Source organism: Anomaloglossus baeobatrachus, chromosome 5 (genome assembly GCF_048569485.1).
Source record: "Anomaloglossus baeobatrachus isolate aAnoBae1 chromosome 5, aAnoBae1.hap1, whole genome shotgun sequence".
Taxonomy (NCBI): domain Eukaryota; kingdom Metazoa; phylum Chordata; class Amphibia; order Anura; family Aromobatidae; genus Anomaloglossus; species Anomaloglossus baeobatrachus.
In genome coordinates, this window is record NC_134357.1 from 166,607,828 (window position 1) to 166,631,011 (window position 23,184).

General features: G+C 42.7%; 1 protein-coding gene across 2 annotated transcripts in view; it reads right to left on the bottom strand.

Moving 5' to 3' along the window:
- Window positions 1–2,657: 2,657 nt before the first annotated feature.
- Window positions 2,658–23,184, bottom strand: part of LOC142309829 (synaptotagmin-15-like) — a 117,023-nt gene continuing 96,496 nt past the window's right edge. For both annotated transcript variants that reach the window (XM_075347288.1, XM_075347289.1), the window contains 2 exons: window positions 10,366–10,548; window positions 2,658–3,505 (listed from right to left, as the gene is read on the bottom strand). In XM_075347288.1, coding sequence (XP_075203403.1) covers window positions 3,369–3,505; window positions 10,366–10,548 — 320 coding nt within the window. In that variant the 3' untranslated portion in view covers window positions 2,658–3,368. The remainder of the gene's footprint in view (window positions 3,506–10,365; window positions 10,549–23,184) is intronic.

Sequence of the window (23,184 nt, forward strand, 5' to 3'; positions counted from 1 at the left end):
GCAGAGTCAAGACCAACCCGAAGATCAATCGGCCAGTGAAACAGACACCCCACCAGCAGCGGACCACAAAACCTACCCCCTACCAGTGGTGAATCTGTTGTGCCCATGGTGAGTCCATGGAATCATGAGTGACTGCTCGTCCTGCCAGTAAGCTCTAGGCCTACTTGCAGAGTAGACATAGGCAACCAGGACAGGTCAGATAACAGACCAGACAGTGAGGGGTTACCGCCAGTCCTATGTAGGTCACAGCGTACCACCCTCAGTCAGAAACCTGTCCGGTATCGAAATTCGACTGTATAGCAAAAGTTACGTAATATACAGAAAATGAGACAAATATTCTGTTTCTTTAAAATGTATTAACTGTAATGTTTTGTATTTCTTTGAAAAATGTTTCCTCAGTCCGGGAGTACTGACTTTCACTAGGGGGGAATGTGGCACCCCAGTGTCCGGGAGCTACAGTACTGTTGCCCTCTTCACCGGGGGTGATGCTATGCCTGGAGGCACGGAGGGGGTTTCTCATGTCAGGTACATCAACATTCAACATTTCTTAACTCTAGGCCAGTAAGGGGAGCTTAAGTACCTGTTTTGAGGGAAGTTACTCTAAGCATACTGGCCTGAAGGAGGGGTTACTTACACTCACACAGAAACAGGAAGTGAATCACTTCAGATGATTAGAGGTGAGCAGACAGACTGTCGCTGAAAGAGAGCTGTCTCACAAAGCTTTCCCAGGACCAGGAGCAGAAGCAGGACACCAGGGTCCTAGACTGTTGGGTGCTAAAGCCCCATCAGTGAAGCCCGGAGGGCAGGAGATTTCAAGTCCCCTAGCCCACAAGAACACTCAAAGGTGAAGCAGCAAGATAGAGCCAGGGGCCCCGGCTACACAGGCGGTACTCTTGTCCGGCTTGCACTGCCCGCCATAAGGGAAAGGACAAACAACTTCTAGAAAGAGGGTCACTATGCGGCTTCACGCCACACAGAGATTCACACACATAGTGCAACAAGAAAGGTCTCCAACTCACCTGGCAAGGTGAATCCCCTCATTGCTTCAAGGCTGACTGGACCCTCATCATCTTCTGGAACAGACTCCTGGGCCTGTAATAACAACTGCCAAGTAAAGGTAAAGAAACTACAGCCCCCTGTGTTGTCCAGTTATTACCGGCGTCCTCAGTCCTGCACCCCAACGTTAAATCACAGAGACTACCACTCCCATCCTCCCTGGGGCCTAGATGTACCTGTGGAGAGCTGTAACAACCAAGCTGCGTCCCTATCTGCCCCAGAAGACGGACTTCCCGCAGCAGCGGCTAATAATTGGCTGCACACCACAGGTGGCATCATGAATAACTACTCCCATCATCCCCATCCCCATCTTCATCGTCATTGACACTGCCAGGGTCACGAAACCGGGCCAGACCGCTGTGACATCCCTATTCCACAACGGCCCAGTGCAGAGTAACCCCCAAGACCCCATGGGCACGTCATTATTCTCTGACAACATTATTCCCAGAAACAAACTTTAACATTCTAAAGAAGAATGAGGCAAAATTCCTTCACAACAATGTATGAGTCATACAAAAAATGATTTCTTCAATTTATTGCTGCTATAGATGGTTTGTGTTTTTTTGTTTTTTTTTTTTTTTATTGATATATAGAGTGCTTCTGCATTTTGACCTTGTTTTGATTTATTTTTTTTTTAAAGTGTAATTTGATATTCTTTTGCTCACCAAAGTTCATATTTTCCTAATTTTAACACCTTCTTGGGACCATTTTTTTTTTGTTTGTTTTTCTAACTGGTCTGTCTGGATATGCAAACCATGGAATTCAATACTTAAAGCTGGTGTCACACTAAGCGACAGCGACAACGACGTCGCTGTTACGTCACCATTTTCGGTGACGTAACAGCGACCTTGTAAGTCGCTGTTATGATCGCTGCTTAGCTGTCAAACACAGCAGAAGCAGCGATCATAACGTCGCTGTGCTACATGTGCAGAGAGCAGGGAGCCGCGCTTAGCGCTGGCTCCTTGCTCTCCTAGGTACAGTACACATCGGGTTAATTAACCTGATGTGTGCTGCAGCTACATGTCACAGTGTAGAGAGCAAGGAGCCGCGCGCACTGCTTAGCGCTGGCTCCTTGCTCTCCTTGCTACAGTATACATCGGGTTAATTACCCGATGCATACTGCAGCCACATGTCACAGTGCAGGAGCCGGCACTGGCAGCAAGAGCGGAGGCTGGTAACCAGCGTAAACATCGGGTAACCAGGGAAAAGTCTTCCCTTGGTTACCCGATGTATACGCTGGTTACAGCTTACCGCAGCTGCCAGTGCCAGCTCCTGATCGCTTCATTTCGTCGCTCTCTCGCTGTCACACACAGCGATGTGTGTGTCACAGCGGGAGAGTGACGACCAAAAAATGAAGCTGGACATTCAGCAACGACCGGCGACCTCACAGCAGGGGCCAGGTCGTTGCTGGATGTCACACACAGCGACAGCGACGGGACGTCGCTGCAACGTCACAGAAAATGGTGACGTAGCAGCGACGTCGTTGTCGTCGTCGTTATGTGTGACACCAGCTTAAGACCGTAGGTTTCTCATGACTGCCATGTATTGTCCTTTCTGTAATAATGAGATGACTGCTGAAAAAAGAGTCAAATATTTCAGCATTTTATTTTTAAGTATAGACAAAAATAAATATAAAAAATTAAAAAAATATAATAAAACAATCGAGTGATACAATAGCCCATGTTTTGACGATATTGTTTTTACCATATAAGTGCTTGTCATATCGTGTCTTCAGCACATTTAATCGTGAAAGAAAAACAATATTAAGTTTAAACAAAACTTAAAATACACTCATAACTGGCCTAGGAAAATAAACGTTGGACTTGACACAAAGGCTACATATTTAGGCCCCTTTGTGCCTACCATGACTATAAATGCAAAATTCCAGGAACACTCGCTTTGAAAATTGATAAGTAATGCTCATTATTTGGCAAGTAATTTCAATATAAGAAACAATGAATACTATACAGCAATGCTTTATTTGACAAAGTATTATGATAATTTAAAATTCTGCTAACATGATGGGAAGTGTTTTGCCATTTTGACAAAGTTTATATAAGAGGGTAATACCCATCCATCAATGTTGAATAACACATTGTAGTCTCTTTTCAGATGATAAAACTCAATGTTGTAGACATGACACTAGCAAGCATCACAGATTTCCTTTTGAAAAACCTATCCTCCATACCCAGCCTGGTTCAATGAACCAGATCTAAAGCTAAACCTGGTGGAAGATTATCCTGAAGATTTCCCCTCATCTTAGCTTTTCTTTCCATCCATTGTTGTTTCTTGACGTATTTTGTTCCTACTCATTAGGAACTAATGGTCAGGGCATGCCATCTCTTCACCAACTCTTTGGGCTTGTTGAGCATTTCATTCCAATGTTCCAGCTCTCGTCCTCTTGTATACATGAATGGTCCAACCACAACACGGCCCAATAAATTGCCTTCTAAATTCAAAAGAAATAGCAATAGTTAGTTCTTGTAAATATAAATTGGAACTCCCATTATCACTAGGGTATGCCATAAAATTCTGCTCAGGAGAACTACAACTTCTGGTGCTCCACAAATGAATGGAAAAACCCTAAATCCTTTGTTCTGTCATATTGGCGCTCCCCACCTATGTGCATAAAGTTGCCAGTTTCAAGTACGTTGGTGGTCTACAGTGACTGCTCAGGGAAACATTGGAAAGGAGCCACAGCTCTAAGCTTAAGTTTATGGATTGTGGATATGTTGGCTGTCAAACACTAATGATTTGTAAAGCCCGCTTTACACGCTACAATATATCTTACGATGTGTCGGCGGGGTCATGTCGTAAGTGACGCACATCCGGCATTGTAAGGTACATTGTAGTGTGTGACAGGTATGTGCGATTGCGATTGAACGTTAAAACATTCATCGCATACACGTCGTTGAATCCTGAAGAATTGCACGTCCGGTTGTTCAATGTTCCCAAGGCAGCACACATCACAGTGTGTGACACCCCGAAAACATTGAACAGATCTTACCTGTGTCCCGCAGCTCCAGCCGGCAATGCGGAAGGAAAGAGGTGGGCGGGAGGTTTACGCGTGAAGTCGATGTGACGCCGAACGTCCCTCCCACTCCAGGAAGTGGACGTTCGCCGCCCACATCGAGGTCGTATGGACGGGTAAGTATGTGTGACGGGGGTTAATCGTTTGTGCGGCACGTTCAACAAATTGAACGTGCCACACATACGATGGGGGCGTTGCAAATCGCATACGATATCCTATGTGAAATTGCAACGTGTAAAGCAGGCTTTAGTGGCATTAACTATGATGAGAATCCCCCTATTAAAGATTAGTGAACCTTTGTAGGTTGAGTTTGCTGGCAGCAGATGAACCGAACCTCCACGTGTCAGAACCTTGCCAGAGGAGGTTCAGAAACAATAATTGACAGTTTGAGTCTCTACCCACATGCAGCCAGCCATAAGCAAATCACTTCTGGGAAAGGGTAGGCGGGCATTTTCAAATTTTTGTTTGTGGTTGTGATCATGCGGTTGTTACCCCCAGTGACAGCCATTCAAACACTGCCAGCGGCTCACACACAGCTGAGCACCAAGCGTACCTTAGCACAGTTGCTCATGTGAGTTAAGTACGCACTTAAAGTGCCAAACACAAGCCTTGATATTTTAAGTTGGTGTTCAGTTCAAAAACCGAACCTCAGGTTCGGTCAGCTCTACACACTATTCTATAATAATGTGTTCCAAGTAGAAATTACTGCCGGCTGTTCACCTACACCGGTGTTGACTGGGGTCCTTTATGTTTGAACTCAAAAAATATTTTAAAACTAATCCCCAGGCCAATTTGTTCTTTAATTCCTTCCAAATCTTTATAAAATTACATTTTAGAAGGTTAAGTATGAAATCAAGGCACAAACATTTTCTCAATCAAATTATTCCAGGGCTTTTAAACAGTAATTCTGTATTTCTTCCCTATCCTCCTCCCTGATTTATACAGCTGGCAGAGTTTCCTGATTATTCTAGCTAATTGACTTCTAAAAGGCCAATTCTCTGCTTTGCTGCATAATGTACAATTACTTAGTAAACTATACTTCCATATATGCTACAATCGATGCTTAGAGCATTTGACGAAAAAAAAAATAAATATATAATACATATAGACAGTCTCCAACTCTGTCTGTATAGCGCAGTAGTCTTGGACAGCTGTTAAAAAAAAAAAAAAAAAAAAAAAAGGACTGATCATTTGCAAGTGTAAGGCACGGTCATGGTCTACGCTGGCTTTCCAAGTAACAAATTAACTTGGTCACCAATGATTAGGGATAAAAGATTTTTTTTTTATGTCCCCAATCAGAGAATTGAGTGTTGTTTTTTTTGTAATCATTTTCACCTGGTGTAGTGGATTTAGGCAGATGGGGCCAAGCTGCAATACCAGGTATAGCCACTAAGGCTGCTTTCACACATCCGTTTTTTGCAGTGCGGCTCAATCTGGCTCAAAAACCTATGCAACGGATGCGGCGAAAAAAACGGATCCGTTGCATAAGTTTTTCCATGTGGCCCGTCCGTTTTTTGACAGATGCGGGTTGATACTGAGCATGCGCAGTGCAAAAAAAAACGCATCCGGTGGCCAGATGCGGTTTTTGCCCCAGGACATCGCATCCGGCGTCCATAGGCTTGCATTGTAAATCGGGCCGCATCGCGCCGGATCTGGCGCGATGCGTTTTTTTTTGCCGCACAAAAAACGTGCCAGGCCGCCGCATGGGCTAAATATGCCGCATCTGGCAAAAAACGGGCGGAACATAAGGCCATGCGGCACAATCCGGCGCTAATGCACGTCTATGCGGAAAAAACGCAACCGGCGGCAAGAGAAAAGGTTGTGTTTTATCTGCAAAGCGCCGTATTGTGCCGCTCAGCAAAAACCGGATGTGTGAAAGCAGCCTAAGGATGGTGCTGATTTTGGGGGAAAAAAGCTGGGCAATCCTTTCTTAATACAACTAACTAAGATACACTCTTTGAATTGACATCTGTGCACAATATTTTCCTGCTATGGTGTAAAAATAACTGTCCTGAACACTAGACAATGTGACTGCATGTACTGAGCTCTAACAGTAGTATGTTTAACTTGTGAGATTATATTGGCCAGGTGAAGGTTGACTAAACAGGTGGGAAGGCAATGCTATTTCACACGTTTATGTTGTTGGATTTTCCATTTATGTTATAGGATATGGAAAGATTTAACCCTCGTTGGGGAAAAAAAAAATCTACACTATACGAGTAGTTCTGATCAGGATGCACTCCTAACGGAACAATCATACTTCCATATTTGCCATCTTTTTCAAAATTTCCTGAACAAGAGAAGGATTCAATTGCAGCAACTGGAAGATTGAAAACTTCCCCTTTTGTTCTCAGTTTGTTAGGATTGGTATTACATGAAGGAAGAAAACATTTCTTAAGAAGTTGGGCTCATGAACCATAAAATTTATAATAAATGTATGACTCCTTGAGGTCTATTCACGAAGAAATCTGCTGATCAAGAAAGCAAAAGTCCTTGGTCCGGTTTGTACTGAGCAGTAGAGTGACCACCATTCCATTCAAAATCTATGACACACGGATAGCCCTTCCAGCGAACAGTATACTAGGGTGCAATACACTTCCATACGGTTCATTCATACATCAGTTTGTAGGATAAATGTTATTTTTTTTTTTTTTGTGTAGGGAACATGTAACCATTAATTTCATATGGCATAATCACATGCCCAGAACAAAAAGAACATATATTCACATGGCCACAGGATAGCAATATATAGAGGTCATATTTTTATCTGTTAACCAAACTTTGCCAATGCTCAGAATGGACAGTATTATGAATAGTAGCCAGACCCCTTCAGTCTAACACAAACACACACACATATATACATGTGTATTATATATATATATATATATATATATATATATATATATATATATATATATATATATATATATATATATATATATATACACACATACATACATACATACATACACATACATACACACACACACACACACACACATATACAGACACGAACAATATATGCATGCATCACACACACACATACACACACACAAACAAGTGCTGGCACTGTTGAAATTGTGCGTGAAAATGAAGTATTTCTATCAGAAAATTATTGCAGTTACACATTTTGTGTTATTCACAGGTTTATGTCCTCCGTGCATAATGAAACACTACAAGAAAAACAGAAAAGAAGGTAAACTGGACCTAATTCCACACAAAACCCTCCAAATTGGCCAGGCAAAATTGTTGACACCTTTCCAAAACTGTGAGTAATCAACTTTGTTTCAAGCACGTGATGCTCGTTCTAACTTACTGGTGGCAAGTAACAGGTGTGGGCAATATTAACATCACACATAAAAAGAAGCAAAGTTGACCCAATCTTTGTATTGTTTGTGTACACTAAATATGGGGAACAGAGAGAGGAAAAGAGAACCGTCTGAGGACTTGAGAACAAAATTATTGAAAAATACCAACAAATCTCAAGGTTATAAGTCAATCTCCTGAAATATTGATGTTCCTTTGTCCTTGGTTCACAATAACATTTACAACCCATGGCATTGTAGCTAATCTCCGTGAATGTGGGCGGCAGAGAAGAATAATGAAAGGTAAAGCAGGGTAGTCTGGATGGTGGATTAGCAGCTCCATTCAAGTTCCAAAGTAATTCAAGCTGTCCTTCAGACTCAGAGTGTATCAGTGTAAGCACAAACTACCTGTGGACATTTGAATAAAAAATGCTGCAAAAACAACAGAATTGACATGCTGCAGATTTAATTCTGCACCAAATCTGCAAGGGCAAAAAAACTTTAAGACTATGTGCGCATGGTGCATTTTTCATGGCATTCTTGCCCGTTTTTCGGGTGCATTTTTGGTCTTAAAACTGCATGACTTTGCTTCCCAAGCAGTCTACGAGTTCTGATTTCCGCACAGTGCAGTTTTGCTTTAGGTGCGTTTTTGTGGTGACCATAAAGATGCAACATGTCAATTATTTCTGCGTTTTTGTCAGAATTTTTCACCCATGCAATGCATTGGAAAAAAATGCAACAAAAATGCGGCAAAAAAGTGCTAAAACGCATGTTTTTTATGCGTTTTTTAACAAGGGTGCGTTTTTGTGCATTTTTTAGCGGCCAAAAACACACAAAAACGCTGCATCTTTGTGCTCACAATGAAAAGCAACGTGCGCACATAGCCTTAAATGCTCATCGCATTTGCAGACACAAGAATTTACTTAAAGTTTTGTGACAAAAAAACGCAATAAACAGTGTGTGCCCATATGCTTACCATTCTTGGAAAAACGCGGCTGTTTCCCATTTAAGTCAGGCAAAATAAACAAATCATGTTCCTTAGCTTTATCAAATCTCATCATTTTTGCTGAGAGTGTAATATCAGCTTTTAATTTGCATGAAACTAATTAAAAACGCTGCCAAAAAATGATGCAAAAATGTGGTGTCTGAACATAGCCTTAATAGCTGGCCCACTGCTCACCACATTTCTCCGTCGCTTATGACAACAGTTTGTGACATAGTATAGAGCAGGTATGTCAAGCTCAAATACATGGAGGGCCACAACTAAAAAAAAAACTGTACAAAGTCACCAGCCAAACTAGTCGCAGACTCCGCATAGTCCTCCATATAAAATAATGGGCCTCACATAGCCCTTCTAAGAAAATATTGGGCCCCACATAACAGTCCACAGAAAATAATGGGCTTCATATAGGCCTCCATACAGAATAGGCTTGCAGGCCAAATAAAAACTCATTTCGGCCAGTTTTGGCCCACAGGCCAGATCATGACATATGTGGTATGCGTTTTTCTTGTTCTTATGAAGCAGGCATAATTTAACCTGCCCGACTATCTTGACCCAAAGGGAATGACTGTGGACCCAGGTGTTTGGCCCACCTAGCCCATAGGGAGGAGTGGCAATACAGTCAGCAATAAATGTACAGAATACATTCTGATCCCAGCTTGTGATCAATTTTTAAAACAGTCTTCTTAATATTTCACTCAAAAATTGGGCAAGTATATGCATTCATTAGACAAACATACTAGTATTATATACAGCTCTAGCTGACTTGCAGAAATAAGCGCACACACAGTGCACCTTCACAAATGGCTCCACCAAATCTGGGTAGATTTTAAGAAAAATCTGAACCACTAAATTAAGCATGTGTGCTCGACATGTTGCGTGTCAGCTTTCCAAGCTTCAGAATCGCCACCAGGTTATGCCCATTATCACACATGACCATTCATGGTTGACAGTTCAGCAGAGCGAGCCACAGATATATGTGGTCTGTTAGACCTTTCAACAACTCTTCAGTGGTGTGCTATATAACAATAGAATATAGCAACTATAGCTGGCATGGGTAGAAGATTTTATCCAGCTTAAATAGGTGAGCAAATATGATTGGTTCCCCGCCACATGTGATCAAAGGAACCTAACAAGCAGACTAGCAGAGATTAATGCCTGCTAGTCTGTCTATAATTCAGCATACCGCAGGTTGACACAAGAGTCTGTCTGTGTTGATCCCAGACACCAGAGAAACAAATTGGGCGGAGTGTCAGAATCTGCAATGTGAACAGAGCCCGCCACCATGATAGTCAATGAAGTTTGTGTTCTTAATTAGGCTAGATGTACGTGTCCTACTGTTTGTTAAATCAAGAGAAGATAATCATTGTCTCTTCCAAGACTGATCAGAGCCTTATGGTTTATATATGTCTATTGCCTCAGCCCCTCTGACTGCATGGTTCAGAGGAAAGTTATGCAGTTGGATTGAACTTACGATCAATGAGAGAACAGCCATCTCCAACCAATCCTGAAAGAACCAATACCCTGAATTGAAAACGGAGAGTTACAATAGGACTTTGCTCCTATCAGTATAGTATTCTACATGCCCCCAGCTGAGGAACTTCAGCTCCAGCTGGGGAATCACTGACCTGCACCAAGAGAAAGGATTCTACATGGTGTCAGGCGAGGAACTTGGGTTCCGACTAAAGAAACAGAACTGTTTTCTAAGCTTGCCACTATCTGAGGGTGCCAACAATTTTGTCAGGCCCATTTTTTGTCTTGAGTAAAATGAGATCCAATATGCCTTTGCTTTCCTCTGTGTGTAGTGGAACAACAAACAAAAAAAAAATAGAGGCAATAAACATGTACATAACAAAAATTAATGTAATGGCAATAATTTTCTTGGAGAAATACTTCATTTTCTGTAATAATTTTAAGGGTGCCAACACTTTTGGCCATGAATGTACCTTTAAGGTAAGTTTGAAATGACTTACTATCTCCTTCGGTATTTTGCAGGATAGAGAGACTAAGACTTGCTGTATCTAATTCACTTTGTTCCAACTTGAAGCTGAAAGTTTCATTATAAACAGGATTTGTAGTTCCTAGAACAGCAGAAGTCTTCTTGCTCTTGATAAATCTGTTATGATTCATGAGGGACACCTTAACATATGCAGGGCCTAAAAAGGGTGTTAAAAAAATATTAATCACACAGAGCTATTTCAGTCTGTAGATCTAATTACAAAACAAAAATTGAGTAATTTACAGTATGTTGCGAGGTGGCACACTGGGCAGCCTCCCAGTGATCCCGAGGAGGGAAGAGTCCAGTGTAAAGTCATTTAAACAACAACACTTCCTGCAATCTTTATTATCCAGGATAAATTATTATAATCAGTTTTTAAAGGGCATTTGTCACCAAGATTTCACCCTGCAAACTATTTATATGACCATATAGCCATTTCAAAGACCACTCATGTAATACCCTTACATGGCTGGTCCATTTCTCCATTACTGAGAAATCAGTTTTAAAATGATATGGATAGGAGGCTGAAGATCTGAAGCCTCTGTCACTCCAGCTCTATTCACCACCCGGACCACCTCATTGCATAAAGACTGCCAGTCATTCAGGTGGCACAGCTAGGCAGGGAATGTAGCTTTAGTGACAGAGGCTTCTTCAGATCTGCAAATAGCTCTTCAGCCTCAATTGCATATGAATTTAACTGGCCATGTAAAAGATATATGTCTGGATTTGTCTTTGAAAGAGCTACATGAATATATAAAAATAGTTTGGATGTCGTGAAACACTGCTGACAGATTCACTTTAATATCAGCTAGGCCAGTGGCAACTGGACTGATGAAAATGTTAAATAAATGCCATGTAGATATTTTGTTGCCAGAAAAAAAAATGTGAACACTTAGGAATTAAATGGGTGGTTCTCCCATATTCATTACTGGTCACATCAATATTATGTTGAGAAACAATGTTTCTCTCAAATACCTTGTCTTGCTAATAGTGCCTGTGAGCAACTCTATTGTGCTCAACTCACACCCTTCGCGTGACCCCTGAGCTCCGATAATGTTTGTCAGATTAATTGATTTTATATTTTGATAGATCGGGCATTTCTGAATGTGGTGATACCAAATATGTGCATATTTTTATTTTTTTAACCCTTTCATTTTCTACAGGGCGAACGGCGAGTGATTTGAATTTTTAGGTAGTTTTATTTATTTTTTTGACTTTTTTTTCCCACTTTTATTTTACTAATCACCCTAAGGGACTATAAGGATCAGCAGTCTGATCGCTCATTCTCTGCTGTAGATTAGAGCAGTATTGCTCTGATTTGCAGAAAAGAGTACCTGACTCATGATAGCTACAAGAGTCATCACATGACCCTGTACTACCATGACAACCATCGTATCCGCGTGATTACATCATGTGACTTACGATGGTGTCAGGTAAGTGAATGTTTACCACAGCCAGCATGTAGAGAGTGCTGTGACATTTTCATAGCGCACTGTAAGAGGTTAACAGGCACGATTGGGTAGCGAATCCACTCGTACCTGATAGCCGCACATGTCAGCTATTCAAATCAGCTGATATGTGCAGAGATTGCTGACGGCTGCCCGCGGCAGCCAGCAGGGATTAACCTGACAATTCATGACATACCCAGTATGTCATGTGTCGCAAAGAGGTTAATGAAGGGAGGGGGTGGGTAAAGGCCAAAGGAGCGGCACACTTTTTTGTATGGTTCTTTCTGCAGCCAGTCACGGCACAGAAAACATCCACAAGGTTTAGACACAAGGGCTTGTGTCATTGGCTGGCTAAGTCACATGCCCCTCTGCATATAAAATGTTGACATGTGCTTTCTGCACTATTTTGGGATTGCTAAAGCTTTAGAAAGGTGCTGCCGTGGCTGCTGCTAGACAGTTAGCTTAGTCAGGGGTTTAATCAAAGGTAGTTGAGATAGATAGGAGAGCGATAGTGTAGAACAGGGACGTACAGTGTAGGGAATGGTCTGTGCCACAAATCAGCATTTCATTATAGGGATTGCAATTTGTGAGTGCCTGCTAAAAAGTTGCCTGTGAATCATCTAAATAGGAGTTGCTACCTTTTAGTGCCTGCTAAAACTTTGCCAGTGAACTAAATAGGTATTGGTACTTTTTAGTGCCTGCTAATCATAGCCAAAGCTCTAGTGAGCAAACACTGGCTTGTCCTATCCCAAGAGAATGAAGAACAACTTCCGTTGCTGGACAGGCTACTTTAGGTACATAATCAATAAATCCCTAGATTTGGGGGTCATCAATAGAATATATATTTCTGACTCATTCACGCACCAACCCCCCCTGAGGAAGTAAGATACGCAATGAAACGCGTGTTGGGAAGAAGGCATACTTTAGCTGTGGGACGGTCATTAGCGTTATTTGGCCTGATAATACTAAACAGCTATCATACTGATATTTTAGCAACACCAGATCTTTGGACATGTACTCATCTATTTATCACTACACTGGATTTATTATTATTTGATTTTACATGCATTTTTTTGATTAGTATATCATTGTCATTTTCATCAGGCTGTTCATATATAGAATATTACCCAGCTATTAGATACAGTGGTCCCAAACTTTTTATCTTATCCTGTTTTGCTTTCTGAGAAACCCTGTCTTTTAAATGCACTTGTGATCCTGGTTACTGCAGGAAGGAATTATTTTAATTTTATTGAAGAAAATACATGTTTTAACATCAAATATTTTGTTTATAGTGTCATTTCAACCTTCATGAATAGTAATTTATATCTTACTATCTCATGGGAAGTTTATTTTTTTTAAATATTTACTTCAGTTCTTTGGCAGCCGCATATCGCTTCAACTTGTAAATGAGGGCCAGAAACAGCATGTGCTACAGTGGATGGCAAGCTCTGCATCAAGTGGCATCTCCTCCTCTTTCTGCACCTGAGCATCACACACACAGTTCATTCCTCAGAGGTGCCACCACAATTTCACTTTCACATGGGAAACTACACATAGGTGAGTCTGTAGAACTGTTCACACATTCTATCCCATGGGCATCAGAGGTCTGCTCTAAAAATTCACAGATTGAAGAGAAGGAAAGCATCTTCGCCGATGTGCAAAATCTTTGTCAGCTGGATCCGGGCCCAGATAAAATAGGGTCTGAGGAGGATTGAGATCCTCATGAACAGACATTAACCCCCAAAGGTGGAGGTGAGGATGATGAGACTCAAATATCTAAGGTGCATGCGTACGGTACTGTGATGTGATGTCAGGTCAGAAAGAGAAGGAGGGTGACTGTCGGGGTGAGGCGTGGGACAACAGAGAGGATGACTATGAAGTTGTGGATCCCACTTGGTGTGAACCCAGAGGCATGCAGCCGAGTAGCTCAGCAGAGGAGATGGACAAGGAAGGCTAGGTGTTTCCCATACAAACTCATAGTGATGCAACCAGGACAACCACTGCATCATCAGCCACAACTCTGGCTGTGTCCAGCAGCAGTGGCAGGTTTACAAGGATGGCAAGGGTTGCACAGATTGTGTCTTTTTTGTAACCACAATGGATGACCCAACTCATATTCTCTAAAAACTTTGTAAAAAATGACTCAGAGGCAGGCATGAATAATTTGTGCATGAACCGTCAAATGAACAACCAACATGTGGTAGCACTAAAATGCAGCCTAGCAGGCATCACCAACCACCCGATGCCCCATCAACCACATCGGATGCTTCTTCCTCCGCCACTCTCAAAACTGTTCTCATCCAGGTCTCCGTACAGAAGGCACGGTCACTGTGTGCTCACTTCCACCATTCTCACCCTGTTGAAATTGACTTGAATTGCTACAAAGGTCTTTCAGCATACTGGTTACTGGGTTGATATGCGATGTGCCAACACTGTGTAATTCCACTCTGCACATGTTGCAGCAACTGTGGCAGCAGCAACAAGCCCTGGTGCACTGTGTCATGACACATAGCCTGGGACACAACAGTCTGGATGTCGGGCAAATCACAATTGCAGAGTGGGCACAGGTGAAGAACCTCTAGACCCTTCTGCACAGTTTTGAAATGGCTACAAAAGATGGTTAACACTGATGATGCAGTCATCAGCATCACTATTCTCAGCTACATGTTGGAGCACACTTTGAATACTCTTCGGGAGGAGGTGGTGGTCCCAGAGGAAGAGGAGGAAGCATAGATGAGATGAGGAAGGCATACCAATTTCTGTAAGGTCCAGACAGTTGTCACACAGGCGGGTGGAGTCCATCCGTCAAGGTGTGCTCATGGTAACAGAAACTGGTAGAGAAGGTGTAGGACCCGAGGAAAAAAATGGAGGAGGAAGAGGTGAGGGGCGCAGAAAACTCAGTAGATGAAGAAGATATGGATCTCGTCGCTGTTGTTCATGGTTGGTGCAAGGGGATGGAGGAAGCAAACTTGAGCATTACTCCACCATCAACATAAAATTGACTTGGACCTTATATAAGCGTCTGACACATGACTGCCATCTTGCTGCACTATCTGCCACATGATTTTCTTATTGTTAGGGTTCAAAATAGTGCGGACTACTGGGTTGCCACTTTGTTAGATCTATAGTATAAGAGTAAATTTAGCAATATGCTTCCCCTCTGGAAAGGGACTCGCGGATGCTGGAGTAACGAAACAAGCTTGTAGACCATCTTAACAGTAGTTTTCCACAAGACAGCAGTGAGGCACAAAGTGTGCATTGCAGTTCTTGAATTCCAACCATGGAAACGATGCGTTGTCATTGCAGAAACAGCAGCAGCAGTTCAAGTGGCAGGAGCAATAGCTGTGAGGTTTGGCACACATTTTTAAAACCATCGCATGCACCAGCAGAACAGAGTAGAAGTCTGACACTTAGTGCAGGAATATCTAAAGCTCAATATTGATGCCATAAGGCGGGGATTTGACCCTTTTGCATTTTGGTCTTCAAAAATGCAAGAGTGGCCTGAGCTCGACAGTCACTCCTTGGAACTTTTGGCATGCCTGGCAGCTAGCGTTCTCTTAGCACAGTGTACTCAGCGGTGCTGGCGGTGTACTGACAGATAAGCACATCCAGCTGTTCCCTGAAAGAGCAGACCACCTAAATTTCATCAAAATGAACAAGTCATGAAGTCCAATTACTTTGCCACTCCACTCCCAGATTGTGCAGACTAGGCGATGGTGTAGTGCCAGGGGACTGGGGACACCAGCCCTAACCCCTATCTGTCATCTTGCTGTCTCTGGTGGAAGTAGAAATGCTGATTCGGGTCTTGTTACAGGGCTGGTCCTACGCATCCATGTTCTGGCATTCTACAATATGTAGTATTGGCCAATTGTTGCCACTTTTCCTATTGTCGGACCTTAATTTTTGTAAATTTGGAGACTCCAAGTAGGGTCTCCAAAATGTCTTTTGCCTGTAGTGCCAAGGATGTGGGAGCAAAAGGCCTAATCCCGTCACTCATTCACCTCTTGATTTTAAAAATGGAAATTCCAGGCCACAACCTGTGAGTTGCATGGACCATACATGACTGTATGCATGTAAAGACACAATAAATTATAAAAGGCACCAGTCCACTGGGATTGTATTATTCATAGATGTTTTGTGAACCTGAAAAGTGCTTTTACTGCAAAAAAACTGAAATTTTAGTGAAAAAAGGAGATATAACTGTCAAAAGTTTACATCGACTCAAGAATTAAATGGTTAAAAAGTGGTGAACAGTAAAAAGTTTCACCATAAGAATATAAAAAACATGAAAAATGTAGACACTTTGCAATAAATACATTTTGAAAAACGTTTTTTTTTTATTATTATTCTGTTGCCTGAGATACAAGTGACTTGTAAAGGAAGAAAAGTTCCATTAGTGGTATTTCCTTCCTTTATGGAATCTGCCATATTTTTCATCAAGGATAATTAGATTTTGCTAAAACCAGACATCAGAATTAGCAAACAATAAAAGATGAAAGTAGGAAGATGTTGAACATACTGCAGAATGAAAAGAAAAAAAAACCCTTAAAAATTACATTTTATATAGATCAGGTGAAAATAATTATTAAGTATATACTGCTTAGCCTCTTTACTAGCTAAAACAGTCATCTATAAGTTTCCAAATGCAGAAGAAACACCTTGGTACGTGTTTTGTAATTCACTTGTAAATGTTTTGCATAGTAAATCATGCAAGTTACGCTCCTCTATATACACCATAATATTTTGTTGCTTGTAATAGATAAAAGTGACCTGATGTGTTGCTCTAAATACAGTTTACCATTAGGGATGGGCGAAACCGAACTGTAAAGTTTGGGGTCCGTACCGAACACATGGTGTTCATGCACACGACTCTGAACACGAGCTTTCTAGGACGTTCGTGTTACAGTTCATGTTACAGTTCGGGTCCAGGGGTTGTTAAAAAAAAAAAAAAGCAAGTTATTAAAAAAACCCATTATGATCATACTTACAGGTCCCGCGACGCGTTCTGCAGACTGTCTCCCAGCGCTTCTGCTTCCGTGTCCGTCCGATCATTGTTGTTCCCCCGGTAAGCACCTCTGGCTAAAAAGGACCTGCCGTGACCAGGACGTCATACCCATGTGACCAGTCACGTGCGAATGTTGTATTACCTCATTATCTACAGACTGGTCACGTGAGCATGACATCAAAGGTCCTGGTGCGCCGTGATGCGAGTGTCATCGCATCATGGCGCATAATCTCCCGACGGCAGCAGGTCAGCTGCATGTATTTCCACAGCTGAGGTGCTCCTGTCCTGAGAGTGCGGTGATGCAATGCGAGACGCCAGTGCAATCATCCCCTCACTGTCAGCCTCTGCTTCATCGCTCTGTCCAGCTTTGCTTCCCACTTTGTTGTGTATTTAATCTGGGACCCAGCTGACCACTTGTTACCATCCACATTGGAGTTTTGATAGACACAAGTCAGGTATATAAAATGGTTTTAACTTTAGCTGGTTAGGGAACGTCCCAGATGGGTACACCGTGACGAGGTGGGACGGCTTCTTACCTTTTTGAAAAAATGTATATACTAACTACCCTGTTATTAAGCACTTGCATTTTATTCATTATTATTAAGGCTATTTTTCATACAATTTTTCTCTTTGTTTTTTTTTCTTGTCTAAAGGCTGCCATTTACATGCTTGGAACGTGCATGTTTACTTTTTTTTTGTTACAGCTCAGTTTTTTGGCGTTTTTTGTCTGCTATCTTGCTTTACTGCAAGTTGGGGGTGCAGCCCTCCTTATACTGAGGCTGAACAACCAATTGCTTCCCACTTTGTTGTGTATTTAATCTGGGACCCAGCTGACCACTTGTTACCATCCACATTGGAGTTTTGATAGACACAAGTCAGGTATATATAATGGTTTTAACTTTAGTTGGTTAGGGACCGTCCCAGATGGGTACACCGTCACGAGGTGGGACGGCTTCTTACCTTTTTGCAAAATGTATATACTAACTACCCTGTTATTAAGCACTTGCATTTTATTCATTATTATTCAGGCTATTTTTCATACAATTTTTCTCTTTGTTTTTTTCATGTATTTCCACAGCTGAGGTGCTCCTGTCCTGAGAGTGCAGTGATGCAATGCGAGACGCCAGTGCAATCATCCCCTCACTGTCAGCCTCTGCTTCATTGCTCTGTCCAGAGAGATGTAGCAGACCTGACATGGCTCGCTGTGCTTCTATGTATAGACACTGTCTGTGCACAGTGATGAAGCAGAGTTGACATTGCTGTCCCAGTGGAATATGTCAGACTAAGGATTTTTTTTATAATACAGATAGAGTCTCTAAATGTTTTTGTTTTATTTCTAATAAAAAAAAAATTCTCTGTGTTGTGTTTTTTTTTTTACTGTTTCTTAGAAATCCATGGTGGCCATGTCTAATTTGGCATGACACAATGAATTTCGGGCTTAGTACCATCTGAGAATACAAAGCTGGTATTAACCCCTTTATTACCCAGCGAGCCACCGCCATCACGGCCGCTGGAAAAGCCGGGTATGGCGCCTGGAAATGGAACTAAGAAACAATGCGCCATTTCCAGGGGCGGCTGCAGGCTGCCGAGAATCCCAGCCCCCAGCTCCCTGGCTTTACCTGACTGGCGATCAAAATAAGGCGGAAGCTCACGCATTTGTTTTTTTAATTATTCTTTTAAAATAAAAATAAAAAAAAAATGAATGGGCTTCCCTGTATTTTGATTGCCAGCCAAGGTAAATCAGGCAGATGGGGGTGGCAGCCCCTAGCCGTCTGTTTTATCTGTGCTGAGAATCAAAAACACCGTGGAGCGCTACATCATTTTTTTTTTAATTTATTTTTACAGTAATGTGATGTCAGGCAATCAAAATACAGGGAAGACGAGTTTTTTTTAGCTATTTAAATAAATAATAAAAAAAATATGCGTGGGCTCCCACTGCATTTGCTATTGCTAGCTAAGGGTAATCAAAACAGCTACTGGCTGCTAACCCGGACTGCTTGGTGTTACCTTCACTGGCAATGGAAAATCCAGGGAAACCTTTAAGTTTTTTGCCAAAAACAAAAAAAAGTTACGTGGGCTTTGCCACATTTTTGTATACTAGCCAGGTACAGCAGGTAGGTACTGGCTGCCCCCAACCCCCAGCTGCCTATTTGTAACCAGCTTGGAACCAAAAATATAGGGAAGCTTTTTTTATTAATTATTTCATAAATTTCATGAAATTAGAAAAAAAAAAACCCGACATGAGCTTCGCCCAATTTTTGTGTCCAGCCAGGTACAACTAGGCAGCTGGGGATTGGAATCCGCAGCGCAGGTTGGCCCAAGCTTTGTGGCCCCCCGCTGAGAATTTCAGTTTACAGCCACCCCAGAAAATGGCGCTTTCATAAAAGTGTCATCTTCTGGCGCTGTATACAACTCTTCCAGTGGCCCTGGTGCCAGGTGGCATGCTGGGTAATAAGGGGTTAATACCAACTTTGTTTTACTAGGTAGTATTAAGCCAGAGATTCTTAATGACAGGCAAGTTTGGCCATTAATAATCTCCAATAAAGGGTTAAAAAAAAAAAAAAAAAAAAAAGGACACTACAGAGAAAAAACACTATTAGAAATAAATACACAGACACACTTGGGTGCTCCATCTTTATTACTCCCTCTCACCCCTCCATGATCCTGGTCTTCTGTCTTCTTTCTCCTTCAACCCATGCAGCTCTACTATATCAGACAGCACGGGATGGGAGGAAGAACACTGCTGCTCCCCATGCAGTCTAATCACTCAATGAGTGAGCAGAAGCTTTGGGTTGGTAAGCGGTGACTTCTCCGCTGCCACCGTTGCCATAGTAACCTGACGGACGGGTTACTACAGCAACGGTGATCTCCGATCACCTGATTCTTGGCACCGCTATTAACCATCAGCTGTGGCAGCCAATCCCTGCATGTGGGCTGACTCTGTAAATAGCGCCGACATGCAGGGACGGAGAGCTGACCATGTGCCCGAGCATCTTTCCGGTACACGGCACTCTCCGAGTATAACGAGTACTGAGATGCTTGGGCGAGCACCGCGTACTGGCGAGATGCACTGACAGGACCTAGCATGACGTCATAGCCATGTGACCAGTCTGTAGCCAATGAGATAATACAATATTCACACGTGACTGGTCACATGCTATGTCACAGAAGGTCCTTTGGTTACCGGGCGACACAACGATGATCGGACTCAGAAGGAGAAGTGGTGGGAGACAGAGTCTGAAGGACGCGTCGCAGGACCTGTTAGTATAATGACAATGTTTATTATTAACCTTATTCTTTATTTTACAGTCTCCCCGCCCCATCATATAACTGTAAAGTCCAAGTTCGGTGTTCGGACGCAAGTTTGCGTTATATCAGACCCCGAGCGCGAACTTTACAAAACGTTTGGGCGAGTCTTCCGAACACCGAACATCGGGGGTTCGCCCATCACTAATTACCATAATATGACTAACACACATTCCAACACATGAACTAACATTACCCTAAAACATGCACAATGCAGCACTCTTTGTGGATGATGTAGGGTGAGTCATTCACATACAGCTGGAGGACAAGACTGCACAGCATAGAGTCGGTGCCGAACCAGAGACCAGCGTTGCCCATTGTACCCGATCTCCCCACACAGGCAAGTATAATAAAGGTCTTTTTTACGTTGTACAGAGTGGCCTGGGCACTTATATACAATATTCCAGAATACTGTGTATAAGGCCTCATTGGTGCTGACCACAGGTTATAAAGGGAAAATCCTTGCGATAGGTTCCCTTTAAACATACTAATCGTACACCAGCTACTGGTAACCTTTGGCCTCACAAAGCTTCAGGGAAGTGGTTTATAGAGCAAGTGGAACAAAGCAATTACGTTTTATATAGTTAATCTGAAAAGTAGGAAGTGTTTATAAAAATATATAAAAGATATTAGAAAAGGGGACAAAACAATACAGTGCATAGAAAAATCACAAAATAAAATGTAAGAAAAGTACTAGTAGACCTGTGGTCACAGAAATGGCTCAAATATTTTATGGAGGGAAGCTCTCCATTTGAAAATGGAGCAAACTTAGGGGTACTTTACACGTTGCGACATCGCTAGCATCGGCTAGCAATGTCCAGCGTGATAGTACCCGCCCCCGTCGCACATGCGATATGTGGTAATTGCTGCCGTAGCGAACATTATCGCTACGGCAGCTTCACACGCACATACCTGCTCAGCGACGACACTGACTGCTGAACAATCCCTCCTTCAAGGGGGAGGTGCATTTAGCATCACAGCGACGTCACTAATCGGCCGGCCAAAAGAAGCGGAGGGGCGGAGATGAGCGGGACGTAACATCCCGCCCACCTTCTCCCTTCCGCATTGCCGTTGAGACGCAGGTAAGGTGATGTTTGTCGCTCCTGCGGGTTTACACACAGCGATGTGTGGAGCTGTAGGAACGACAAACAACATCGTACCTGCAGTCGACCCAACATTATGAAAATGAACAACGCTACACAGATCACCGATTGTCGACGCTTTTGCGATCGTTTATCGTTGCACCTAGGATTTACACATTGCGATGTCGCTACCGGCGCCGGATGTGCGTCACTAACAACGTGACCCCGATGATATTTCGGAAGCGATGTCACAATGTGTAAAGCCCCCTTTACAGTAAGCTGCATCTTACAACACTGAACAATGATTATATTTCAGAATATGCTTTGATAAGATAAAAGTCACGCCCACATACCTCCCCCTTGGTGACCTCAAAAATGGGCTTTTCAATAGGTTCCTGCTCGAGTCACAAAAATTAGGAGAGCACTCATCCTAAAAGATATCTACCCTGCTGTAGCTCCCAGGTGGATGCTATTAATGCCATGTTTCCTTTTATGATTTTAGCTTCCATATACATTAAAATACGGCATATAAAATACCATCCATCTGGCTAATATTAATTTGGGACTGATTCGCCTTCTCCATCAGATCCTGAACACTTCTAAATGGGCACCTGTATATAGTGCCACTTGAAACTCCTGACTAGAGGTAGCCAGAAGTAACATTAATGCCCCAAACTCATAGGAATGCTTGGGGACCTGCTCTGGGTAAGCAACTGGTCTTGTTATCCCCTCTGGATGACGAGGATCCAAAAGTCACTGTCTGCATTCTGGGTTCTTTGACTGTGGGTGACAGTGGCTATATAGGATGACCCCCAGGGGCAGTCTACATAGTAGTGCATTCCCAACATCCTGACAGGTTAAGGGTACTACTTTTCCCATCACCCTGACAGGCTCTGGTTACCACTTTCCCATTCACCCTTAATATCTCATCATCAGTGCTAATCATGAGTCAGCTACTCCTGCCCATGTCACAGTCTATCATGACACTTGTAAGTTGCACAGCCTACCTTCCCCATGGACCTCGTGCCTGTCTCCATTGCCCGTAGCATTGATTTTTACAACTTTGAGGAAATCCCCAGCAACAATCACCCAGCACAATGACATTTTTGAATTGCCCTGTACAGTGAAATACATAATCATTACGCACATTGACATCCACATTATCCACATTTGATTTACATGAAATTTCAAATCTGGGAGGGTTGTCAGGAATGTATTGAGCAACAAACAGTCCCAGATAAGTCCCTAATAAAACATTTGTGGGGAGATTCTCAGACACCCCCCACTTCTTCCAATCCCCACCTGGCACCCCAGTTTAGGAAAACCTGTGTCATCAGCAAGTCATTGAAAACTCCACTATTCCACTGACAGACAGGATCTTTCCAAGAAAACCGTCTTCAGAGGACACCAATTCAGGTTGGATGAGGGTTCGTTCAGCACTGAGGTCCTTGAGCACCAAAGTGTCAGTGATGCCCAGAAAATTTGTTTGAAAGTTTTCATAGGCCCTCCCAAGAGCCCCAACCCCAAAAAGAACAGCTGCATTAGGCCCCTGGGCATTGATCGTGAGATTCATCTGCCTTTCTGGGCAGGCAATGCTGATGTATCTTGTCTGGCTGCAAGTAAAGTACTTGCAGGAATTACAGACAGGCTTGCTGTGGGCAGCTGTAGTAGGTATCTTTTCAAAGAACACTTTCACTCTCCTGGGGCTGAGGCTCCTGATTGGCCACATTGGAGTCTGCAAGGCTTGCTGCTTGAGCCATATCCTTCAGTTCATGGTCCATAATGAACTGTAGTACATCTGATGGGCAGATGTTCAGGAACTGCTCTTTCATGAACAAGTTTTTTATGGCCTACGCAGTGGTGTCAGATATGCCGTTGGTTCACTGCTCCATGACAACCCGCTTGCGGTCAGAGAGGGCACAGTACTCCTGTAGAAGACACTAGATTTTGCA